The sequence below is a fragment of the Lissotriton vulgaris genome, chromosome 11 (genome assembly GCF_964263255.1).
Source record: "Lissotriton vulgaris chromosome 11, aLisVul1.2, whole genome shotgun sequence".
NCBI classification, from domain to species: domain Eukaryota; kingdom Metazoa; phylum Chordata; class Amphibia; order Caudata; family Salamandridae; genus Lissotriton; species Lissotriton vulgaris.
Genome location: NC_141699.1, coordinates 631,849,213 through 631,861,842, shown reverse-complemented (window position 1 = coordinate 631,861,842; position 12,630 = coordinate 631,849,213). Strand labels below are relative to the sequence as shown.

General features: G+C 39.7%; 1 protein-coding gene across 1 annotated transcript in view; it reads right to left on the bottom strand.

Annotated features, from left to right (window-relative positions):
• PLOD2 (procollagen-lysine,2-oxoglutarate 5-dioxygenase 2) overlaps window positions 1-12,630 on the bottom strand; it is a 294,168-nt gene that overhangs the window by 161,475 nt on the left and 120,063 nt on the right. Inside the window, exons 5-6 of the mRNA XM_086942510.1 lie at window positions 7,095-7,158; window positions 1,715-1,812 (exon numbers count right to left, since the gene is read on the bottom strand). Coding sequence (XP_086798636.1) covers window positions 1,715-1,812; window positions 7,095-7,158 — 162 coding nt within the window. The remainder of the gene's footprint in view (window positions 1-1,714; window positions 1,813-7,094; window positions 7,159-12,630) is intronic.

The window sequence follows — 12,630 nt, the reverse complement described above, 5'->3', positions numbered from 1 at the left end:
TGGGGATTCCATTACAGATTAAATGTTCACTCCAGAAATTGAAGACTTTTCAGTTACCACCAAACTCATGGTCACTAAGTGGTGTCTTATCTCCTAATGGCCTCAAATTCAGTGAGCATTTGATTCTCTTGTGTCAGTGCTCAATATGTCTTTATGCCTACTTATATTCTTGAAGTGATGCACACTGCAATATAACTATTTCTACTTTGATCCCAAAAAACAGAGAACATCTTTCAAAATATTAACAAAAACTCTATATGAAGAAGGGAAATAAAACACAACCTCAAGACCATTCTCTGTAGCACTGGTTAAGGACATTTTAACATTCAATATTAATTATCTGACATAACACATAGAAAGCAGTGACAACAGTATGAAAACCCCTACATAATATTCTGATTGGTACTGTGGTAACATCTCTAGTGAAAGTAATTGAAACAAAAATGACACAGTTGATCAACTGTGATAACTTACAACTGTTTAGTTGTTACCTCACACACCCTGTTTCCTAAGCCGTCAGCCAGCATGTAAAGCAAGGGAGGGAATCAGAATTAAATCAGAATTAAAATTGCGGTTCAAACAAAGGAAGCGACACCTAAATATTCAACTGTTTCAGAATAAGTTTTCCTCACAATTCACAGTCATTAGGAGGTTTGACATTTATGGGCGTGTGATTATTTATTGCACATCTAGAGTTCATGCAAAAAAAGTGTGAACATAAACACATAAAAACGCATATTCTGAACTACAGTCATTTTTCAAAGTTCTATTTTAGTCAGCCTCATAATATTTTGCAGCCAATTGAAAGATTCATTTTGGCGCGGTTATTTTGGCAGCACAAACGCCACGTTTACTCTGCATATCTAAGGTCATATTAACAATTTCATGCATAGAAGCAAGGTGCCAGGGGCTGCTCTATAGGTTATCGTCTTTCCTGCCAGATCACGTGACTAGTCAGGCCTTCCCCCCACCCACCCGCCACCGACGATTGACAGAGGTCCCGCTGCATGCCAGGTGTCTATGTACCTACAGTGCATCTGACAGTGGTATGCGCTCTAGGAACAGCTCAACACCAAGCAGGCGCAAAACTGAAAAAATAGCCCCAATGTGCAGGAAGCTTTTTCCCTGTGACATTGTTTTTTTTCCCTGCTTGAATTCACCGGGCACTAATAGGAAACTAGGCCAGGAAATATCAATCGCCGCAGTGCTGCCCTAAATAGGACGGGGCTTCTGCAACATTGACCCAGTGTTCCTTTGATTAAAGGGTTGCCCCACCAAGGGCTTTGAGGGAAGGCGGGTATCCCTTTCTGAGATCTAAATCATCCACCAAAGCATTCAAAGAGAGTTTAGTGAAGGACAGGACCATGAGCTACAAGCAATAAAATACTTTACGATATGTTTATAAGGATAAAGCAATGCACCCCTAGGATCCATGACTTTACATTGTATTTCGTCCCTCAGACTCTGCGTCTATATAGTCACGGAGTAACTTAGTGACTTGGAATATCCTTATGTGGTAGGGGGTATTTTATCCCATATAGAATAAAGCTTAACATGAATTCTGACAGCGATGGAAAGATCAACGCGGAAAGGAAGGGCAGATGAAAATGGGAAATTGCAAGATGGCCATATAGGGTTTTAAGAGATCATCGAATATTATTACTGTTTTCTTCAGAAACACTGAATGAAAAAGTCAGAGATCCAAGTTACATACATGCGCTGGTCCACTCCCACGAAGGATGACGGGCAAGGTGTCGTATGCAGAATTCCGAGCCCTTGCTCTTCCAGGTTCCAATTTCAAAACAACGTCATCTATAAAATGAAGAATTTGTTTAGTTAGATAAAGCACAGTAAACGAGGACGCAAAGATTTAAAACACAGCGAAAATATATTTATGTAGGCATACACAGCAACTACCCAATAAATACTAACTCTAATTTTGATATTCTAGGGTTTACAGGACTTTCCAAAAGCACCAAAGCACACCCTTCTTTTCTAGCTGTTGAGTCTTAATTGAGTTCGCTTGCATTAGTGGTAAGTGCATTGTGCATGCACTTTGTTGCTTCAATTTGACAAATGATTACCATCAATCTGTGTAATTTTGCTATAGTATACTTTTTTAAGATAATATTTTCCAGCCCAGGACAAACAGGCAATCATGCAACAAATGTTGACAAAACAGTTTTGATTCGCATTATTTCATGTCCATGGTGGTAATTTAAGATAGTCATTGGTGCACACACCTTTTACAACCATGTTATGAAATCATGTTTTTGGAGGAGGCAAAGTGTGACAAGAATGGTTGTGCATATTTGTTATGTGATTTTTTTGTTATGGTTGTGTTGTGTTCTGTTTTCTATGTTACTGTGCTATATTATTGCAAGGTGATGCTGTGTTGTGTTCTGCTTTGAATATTTTGTTGTGTTGTGCCCTGTTACATGTTAGTTGTGTTGTTATGGTGCTTTCTATGTCATTGAACTACATACTGTTTTTACTTTAGATATGTCAAGAACGTTTGCTAAACATCCAGCCACAAGCAGCTCTTGCCTTAAAACTTCCCATGGCAAGGAACCATTTACCTCTGTCTCAGATGGTAAGGTAGTGCTGCTTCGGTTCTTCCACTTTTCAAGACCCCAGTCAGTCCAATCAACACTTGCAGTTTTCGCTTTATGTGATATAGCCTAATAACATTTATTGTAGCCTGTGCATACGTGCTATGGACACAGCAGACATTCTCTTTGCAATCAGAAAGTACAGAAAGGAGTAAAAATGACATCAGTCTTTCTTGCTCTACTCTAGTGACTTGGGATGCTCGTGTGATCCGAATCTAGCTATCTCTAGCCCTTCCGCAGTTTTGAAAGGAGTTGAAGACCCATCTCTTTAAACAACAGTAGGCATTTCCATTTCCCTTTCTCTGTGCTCTATAAATCATTACTGCAGACCTCAACCTCCTCTCCTCTGATAGATATCACATTACTCTTCCTCCGAGTCTGAACCTCCACCAATTTGTGCTCAATTCCGAGGGGTTCTCTTGTACAATTTTACATTGCTTTATGGCTAGGTCAAAGTGCACTGAAATACACTTAACAGTTTAGAGATATAATAACTAGGTCACAGACACAATGGGCTCAGTTGCTGGGAAACTGTTGAATTGTATTATATAGATGTCTAATGGTTTTATTGAATTGTGTTATTTGTAGTGTTTCTCACCCCTTAGAAAAGCCCTGGCACACTCTGGGGTGGTCAAGTGAGGGACACAATTTCAATATTTGGGCTCTATTTACAAAATCAATTTTTGAGTATGTAGAGCAGTGCAATTATTGTAAGTACTTCAACCTGCAATTTACAAAACCTCGGCCAGAGATCAACAACTCGTCCTCTCCTACCTTTCTTACTCTCACTGGGTAGAGATCACCTCAGATGGATATATAGGGCCAGATGTACGACCTGCCAAATAGCGCCTCGCAAATTGGTTTTCATTTGCGTCTCGCAATTTGCGAGGCACTATTTGGCATGTACAACAGTGTGTTTAACACTGTTTGTGATTTCCAATGGTGTCGCAAATTGCGAGGCTCATGAATATTAATGAGCCTCTCGCAATTTGCGAGCCCATTTGGAATAACAGGCCCTCCAAGGGATGGTGGCCTGCTGTCTTTAAATGCAGCCCGTTTTCCTCAAAGAAAAATGGGATGCATTTAAAAAATGATGAATTTGTTTTATTTCACTTTTTTTAGGGCAGGCAGTGGTCCAAGGGACCACTGCTTGCCCTCCAAAAATATTTTCCCCTGCATTTGCAAAGGGGAAGGGGTTCCCTGCCCTTTTGCGAGTGCATTACCATCCTCTTGAAAAGGGTGGTAATTTGAAAGTGTTTTGCAACCGTAATTGCAGTCGCAAAACATTCATACATGGGGTTGCGGTCGCTATTAGGAAGGGAATGCCCCTGCCTAATAGCGAGTTGCAAAACAGTATTTTGCGAGTCGCAATTTATCTGCAAGTTGCAAAATACTGTTTGTATATGGGCCCATGGTTTTTAGCATGTGTAAACGGATCTAAGACCCATTTGCGCATGCTAAAAAGCATCATACATCTGGCCCAAAGGTTTTAGTAGTGAATGTGAGAAGGGCAAGGGGAAGTGGTGTGAAAATGGGAAATAATTACTTCAAAATGGATGGAGGTTAGGGAAATAAAGGAGGGTTATAAGTATGACATTCCAAAACACAAACCACCCACAAATGAGTAAGACATTTCCCATTCACAAAATACAGATCTACAACTAATTCTGTAGTACTCCTGACAAAGCAGGTTTAACCCCTTGCGTGTTGATGACGGCCCCGTCCGTCATGCATCACAGTGCTCGTGTGCTGATGACGGCTGGGGGCCATCATGAACCCGCCCACTCTTTGAAACGGCCGCACAGGCACAGAATTGCGGCCGCGCCCAAGGAGTGAAAAGCACTTCAGCCAAACCTAGGAGTAAGTCAGTCACAGTGGTGATGGAAGTAGGGGTGCAGTGGTATTGCAGCACCCCAGATAAATTGCAAGGAACTTAGGGTCCCATTAGAATGGCGGGCAGGTCACCCCGCCGGGCCGGCGGTAGCCACCGCCGGCCCTGCGGGGGCGATCCACCCGCCATCCTTGCTGCAAAGATCCCCCGCCATATTACTATGACTGGGGGATCCGCAGCGGACGGAAAGATGGTGGAGTTGTCTGTTAGACACCGGCAGCCATATTAAGATGTGGGAGGGAACATTCCTGCTGCCATGGAAAGGCATGCAGGGATTTCTTGGGGGGCCCGTTGCGGGCCCCCAGGTAAATGTAAATGTATTTGAGCTTATATAGCGCACAGCTACCCACAAAAGGTTTCCCGGCGCTTGCTTAGGGAACCCGTCCTGGTATTCCCCTGTGAGATAACCCCAGCAGGGTATCCACAAGGTGAAAGCCAGGCATCCCGCCGCGAAGGGCCGTTGTGGAGATTAAGCAAGCTATTGCCCAGAGTCGCAGAGTGTGAACCCGTGAGTTGAGAAGGCACCGGAGCGAGAATTATCGAGTCCGTGGAATTTTTGAGCCCAAGACAGGCCGAGGCGGGGAATTGAACCCTGGTCCAGGGCCGATGTCAGCTTCTGGTTCTGCCGCCTCTAACCCCTGAGCCACACTTCTCCACACCCCTGAGCCACACTTCTCCAGGTACTCTGGGGGGTGCACATTGGGGGTACCTATGTTACCCCCCTGCATTTCAATGTACAACGTGGCAGACACCGCGTTGTGCATTGAAAAGCACAACATGCATCTTTGGCATTGCGGCGGGCGATGCTTACAGCAGCGCCCGCTGCAATGTCAGAAATGAGAGATGCACCCGCCAGTGTGGCGGGGGCATCCTAATGGGATGTGCGGGACCGCCGCACCCTTAGCGGGTGGTCCCATTCCCCTTAGTAGGGGAATGGGCAATAAACAAGCAATTTATTCAGTTTTTCCTTGCAGAAAATGGTATACTCTTAAAGGCTGTCAAAGGTTGGATTTAATTAAATCCAGGCTTCAATTGTTAAATTCTTAGTTATTCAAATATATGTGGACAATTGTCTGCTTTGTGTTTTTTTCTCAATTCAAACATGTTAATTGAAATGGTAGGTATAAAACAACATACATGAAATGGAAAAATTAAGATATTTTTGTAATCATATATTACATTATATGATGCATACGAAACTGGGCCTTAATCAAACCCATGCTGGCATCAAGGAGGACTGAAGAGGCAGTGTAAAAGGGTTACTTATCCCACAAATGTGAAAAAGAATTATGTTTCCTTTTCTAGTTTAGAAACGTTTTAAATATATTACACTAACAAAAGGACAAATGAGACAGTGCCACTCAATGCTTGAGAGAGGAGCTCATATTATAAGCAGTGCCGGCAAACACTACAGAAGTTTATTATTCCTCTTTTGTAAATAATTCCTGCTTGAGGTGCAATTGATGCAACTACAAATCCACAATGCAAGGTTTTATGAGAGATCATAGGTATTACTGGCATACATTGCGCATTATCTTCACACATACATGAAATTGGTTTCTTCCTGAAATATCTATATTATTTTCAGTGCATATCCTTACATGCTTTTTTTTAATTTTATGTTTTTGATACTGAACACACCAAGTTCAAGGGAGAAGTAGAATACTTTAGAGGAAAATGTATGGTATGAGGTACTGTTGTGGTAGGTCATTTTTGTACACCACATTATTTTATTTTATTATTATTATTTACTCCCTTGAACTTCGAGTGTTCAGCATCAAATACATAAAATTAAAAAAAGCATAAAAGGATATGCATTGAAAATAATATAGATATTTCAGGAAGAAACCAATTTCATGTATGTGTGAAGATAATGTACACTGTATGCCAGTAATACCTATGATCTCTCACAAACCTTTACATTGTGGCTCTGCAGTTGCATTAATTGCACCTCAAGCAGGAAATATTTACAAAAGAGGAATAATTGGGAATAGTTTGAGATGCTCCTACTACAATAATAAATGTCTTCTAAAGTTTTCTACTTCTCCCTTAAACTTGGTGTGTTCAGTATCAAATACATAACATAAAAAATATATATATATATTCACTGAAAAAAACAAAAGTTACAGGGACGTTATAGTTAGGCTGACATTTCACTCGTACAAAACCAGGAAAATTCAGCAGTTATATTTAGCTGGGCTAACTATAACTTACGCTCCAGCAATGCACTGCTTACGACTCACATATTACATCACTCAAGACATGGTCAGTGACATCACTCATGACATCACTCATGACATCTCAAATGACATCACTGATGACATCACTGCTGACATCATACAGTGATTGTGAGGGTTTTATCAAATTTGCTGACGTAAAAAAAGAAAAAGAAGAGCTCTTAGGCATTTATTGAATGGGAAAAAAGTTCTGAAACTACACTACAATCCTCACTAACAGATGAATACAATGAATCCCTTTGCTTTGCAGCATGTATATATCCCTACATTTGAATTGCATGCATATCTACAGCAGAAAGGGGGGGCTGAAAAAATAAAGTAAACTTGATAGCAATGTTTGCGTAAAATTCATACCAACAGCGCCATTCAAGTTCTGGAATATTCTGCACTTGTGATCCAAAGTGATGTTAATACGCTCCTAAAATTAAGAACAACAAAAACATGCCATTTAATGATTCCTAGTAATAAAATCTTTTTTCAAAACATCATGAGCAGAAAAGTCATATAAAGAGGAAACAAAACATACATAAATATAGATCCCCAAAAAATGAATTACGCAATTAATTCTAACAACCTGTAATACCTCATATGGCGCTACATCACTGAATCAATCACACTTAATACAAAATAACGTGACTACGTTCAACAATACATTTTCAAATCCTGAATTTTCTATATATACAAGAAATTCTTATGATAAGAACAAGAAGTACCTAAGAAGAGATTTAAAAAATGTGAGTGTCCAATTGATCCTCATAACATATATAACTCTCTATTACTCAATCAATCATATACAATAAACAGTAAAATTACAATATGCTGTTTATTTATTTTATTCGAACAGTTTTATATAGCGACAACAAGACCCATGCGGGTATCAGAGCGCTTTACCCTATGAGGAGAACAATGATCAATAAAATATTCAAAACATGGTAAAGGTACATATAGTGTAGCAGAAAAAACAACTAACAATACGGAGGAGAGAGATTGAGGATCTAAACCAGGAATCTGCTCATCAATAGGAGTTTGAATTTTTTCTTGAAGGAGATACTGGAGGGAGTCAGTCTTATCTCAGGGGGAAGAGTGTTCCAAATTCTGGGAGCAAGGCCAGAGAAAGAACTGTTGTAGGTTTTTTCCTTGTTTAAACGCTGTGGCTTTAGGAGCAAGGTGGAAGCACTTCTGGTGGATCTAGCGCCTCCAGATAGCTCAAGTTTATTAACAAGATAGATTGGGGTGTTGAAATGTAGAGCTTTCTGTGTCATGCATGCAATTTTTTATTGGATTCTTGCTTCGTAGAGGAGCCAGTTGAGGAATTTAAGGTCAGGGAAGATATAATTGAACTGTTTTGATCCTGTGATGAGCCTTGCCACCGAGTTGAGTGACACCCTTAAGGGGGCTGTTGTGGCCCTAGGTAGGCCAATGAGAGTAGCGTTTCCATATCCCAATCTGGGGATTACGAGTGCTTGCACTGCCAGTTTGAAGTCTGTTTCCAGGAGGAAATGTTTTAGTATACGTAGTATACTCAGTTGTAAGTTTACTGCTTTGGTGGTGGCACTGCTGTGTTCCCGCACATTAAGAGTTTTTTCCAGGGTTATACCTAGTGATTTGTCTGATTCAATGATTTGTGGTGTGCAATTGAAAGCTGTTAAATTCTCCATCCAATCATTTCTTGAGTGTATTTGGTTAGGTGGGGCGATTAGGAGGAATTCAATTTTTTGCGTGTTGAGTTTGAGATGGTTGCATGCTAACACATTTTGAGTGTTTTGAAGGATGGGATTGAGAGATCGGATGTCTTCAGGAGATGACATTTTCAAGAACAATTGGATGTCATCTGCATAAAGATGATAGTGAATGTCGGCTGCCCTTAGCATTTCAGTTAGTGGTTCCATGAATAAGTTGAAGAAAGTGGGGGAAAGAGAGGAGCCTTGTGTGATCCTGAGTGTGACTGGTGTGGTGTTGGAAAGGGATTGATTTACCTTAACTTTTTGCGTTCTGTTTTGTAGAAAGGAGGTGGATCAATTTAAAACAGACCCAGATAATCCAATCCTATGCTCTAATAGGTCAAGAAGGAATTTGTGCTTTACTGAATCAAAGGTAGAGGAGAGGTCCAAGCGGATTAGTAGACAAGATTTGTTACGGTCTAACATTTTTAGGGCACCATCCACCATATGAGTCAGTGCCGATTCAGTGCTCTGGCCTGAGCAGAAGCCTGACTGGTGCCGGTCAAAGAGGTTGAAATGATCAATGTGGTTGCACAGTTGGACATGGGCAAATTTTTCAAGAACTTTAGCCAGTATCAGGATGTTGGAAATGGGGCGAAAATTGTCAAGGTTGGTTGGATCAGCCAGTGTTTTTTTATTAAAATAGGGGTGACCTGCCCAGCTTTTAGGCAGTCCGGTATTTTACCCTGGCTTAGTGAGGCATTTACAATTCTAGCCAGAGTGGAAGAATCGACTTTATGCTATAGTATATTTATTAATTAGAATACACCAAATAGCCCATCATTTATCTAATTGATAATTCTTTTGGACATAAACATATTCAAAATCAGCCACCCAATCAATTTTAACCTTCCAATGTTCCAACTGAGGTACATATGTTGATCTCCATCTTTGTAGTGTCATTGAGTGAGCAATAGATAATTTTATAAAAAATATACTTGTGCCCAGCATTGGAGAGGGTTGTTTCATTCCTAACATGACCAAACAAAATTACCTGACCCTCAGGGCAGAGAACAATACCCAATATACCACTTAAACAGAAGAGAGCTAGTCCCACAAAACCTCAAACCTTGGGTAATTATTATATGCTGCCAATCTCCAGCTCCTTTTGCTAAACATTTAAGGGAAGGAGGATGCAATTTGTTAACAATTTTATGAGTAAAGTAAAACCTCCACACTTTTCAAATTTGCTGCTCTATGTAACTTAGAACTCAATTGTGAAATCTCGTCCCATTTACTCAAGGTTAGAGTCACCCCGTCTCTTTTTCAACTTTACAGAGATATAAAGAGAGAAGGGGAATTTGTTTGTTAAGTCAGAGAACTTTATACCAACACCATACCCCTCAAATGTTTTTTAAGTAGCCCTCTCAAAATTGCCTCTGGGAACTCTTTACTCCAAGAGTATTGATTAAAAATATCTCTAATTTTTATTAAGTTAAGCCATAGACCTCTTTCTTCACCATCGTGAGGGATCCCAAATTGATCTCTACTCTTCCAACCTAAGTTCAGCTTAAAATATGAAATCCTGTTTTATATTAAGCTCTTTCTTCTCCTAATCTCTGGCTTTGAAAACGACAAACCCAAACCTCCACAATTGTCTCAAGTGAGATATTCAGGTCTGTAGTATTCCATGAACAATTCAATACATCGTATTGCAAAATCACATCTTGCTTTATAATGGGTAATTTTGGGAGCCTAAAGATCTTAAGAAATGAAGGTGAATGCAAACTCAAATCTGAAACCACTTTATTCCCCAAACGTTTGCAAAAATGGGAAAGCCGACTGAGTATTAATTTGGGATTTCAAGTCCATCAAAACTGCCTCAAAATACACCTTTAGATGTGGCAATATCAGCCCCCTTTGTTCTTTATTTAAATGATGACAGCTACATTTCAACTGGGGCCTTTAATTTCTCCTAACAAAGTGACAAAATAAGGTAACAACCTGACTACAAATCTTTTAGGAAATTCTAATTTGAACATTGGAAAATAAAAAGATGAGGCGAGGTAACATTACAATTTTAACTATTGCTACTCTTCCTATAATATAAAGAGGCAAAACTTCCATCTGTTGAAAATAGTTTTTACTTTCTTAGAATGGCTACACAATTCAATCTAAACAGATTGGAGTAATCATACGAGACATAGATTCCTAAATATCTGATTGATGACCCAGGAATTTACCTCTTTCTAAGTTCTACATTGACATTGTTAGGAGAGGCACTGAATAGCATATTCTCTGATTTACCTTGATTACCTTTATATCCTCCAATATGTGTGAAGCTCTCAGTTCATACATTTTGCAAATTAGCTTCCTCTACTTTTAAGTATAATATTAGATCATTGGTATAAAGTTTAAGTTTAGAAATACCAGGAATAGGGAGCGGGGGGGGCAAATATCAGTGTCACCACAAATGCTTATCCCTAAGAGCTCTATGGACAGGGCAAATAAATCGAGAGATATTGGACACCTTTGGCTAGTCCCACAACATAGATTAACCATACTTGATTCAGCAGAGTTAGATTATAATTGTTGCTGATGAATGTTTATATAGATTTCTTACAACCTTTATTAATTCATCCATGAAAGAATAGGCTTCAGGAACTTGAAACAGTGCAGCCCAATTGACCAGGTTAAATACTGCTCAGCATCAAATATAATTTTTGCTGTGTTAATTTTATATTGAAAAACAACAATCAATTGCTTGAAAAAAGATATTTTGTATTAGCTGAGATAGATCTATTATTTGGTAAAACAAATTCTGGTCAGAGTGTATATTAAAGCAGAAAGCAAACACAACAAGCAATGGCATAGCCAATAGGTCTCACTTTGGGACATTATAAGGGTTTAGCCACTTGATGTTGTTGCACCAAGGATATTGTACTGGATAACTAAACACTTATGAGGTCCCAAAAAGAAGAGCTATTGGCTATGACAATGCTTGTTTTTTTTAAAGGACAAGCAGTGCTATCAGGCATCGGCTGCCACTTAGTCAACTGCATCCAACGTAAACGCTGCAGCCATCTTTGAGAGAGGTAGAGAGGTAGAGAGAGGTAGAGAGAGAGGTAGAGAGGTAGAGAGAGGGCCTGGGTTCAGCTGCAGCGCGAGTCGGTCTCATTTTCCCAATGTCTGCAGTCTCTAACTGGCTATGGTCCTGGGGGGGGGGGGGGGCAAATGCCTGTGTAAATACTTGTAAATGAAGTCGGCCTGGAAGTGTGACTTTCTTTATTTATCATGTTTCGAGGCTGTCTTCATTTACATTCAGCAGGTAAAGGGCATAAAAAATGACGGCAACTGTTATTCTGTTATTCTTGGTGCCATAGCGGGGGGGGCGTTCAAAGACATGGCTAAGTGGGTAAAAAGGAAAAGAACAATATTTCCAGTAAGTATTTTGTTGATTTTCACATTTAGCCAGCTCTGAATAAAATAATGCACATACCATAAACAAAAAATAAATGCTAATTAAAATAATCCTTGGGAACGCTTTCTTTAATGTTATCAAATCTCAATTCGTTAATGCAATCACTACAGTTGTCTGTGAAACCAGAGAATCACATAATTGAATCCTGCATGGCATAGTGTGGAATCCTGACTTTTGTATTTAAAATGCTGTGAAGTCCCAGCCTGTAACACAAAGCACTATAAATAAGCAAGTCATTATTTTAAAATGTTATTATTATACACTGTATAAGCAAGGCTCCTGGAATTACGCACCAGAAAGATTACATTATGTGACAGGGTTGACTAAATTATGCGTCAGGAAAAAAAATCCCAACACATGCGGCTTAACACAGTACGTTTTGTGATAGTGTTTCTCTACTCAATCTTACACATGCTAGCAATGTGTGGGCAAATGTTTCATCTCATTAGTGCCAGATTAACACCCAAATTCAGCAATCAGCAACAGAAAGCTGACTGTCAACCTTTGCGATGGGCCTTCCACTGCGTGGCAAAATGTGTTGTTGCCTTTTTAGTAACTTTTGATCTGTTTGAGCTAGAAACAGATTTTTGTTTGTTAAAATTTGTAGAATATGCAGCAGATGGTGAATTATGTGGCGTGTGGATTTTAAATGGCCATCACTACCATTAGTACAGCGAGTGTAGTGGCACATCGGCAAGTACACCCCAATGTTGCCTGTGTTCCTAGCAAAATGGTGGAGGGGAACCCT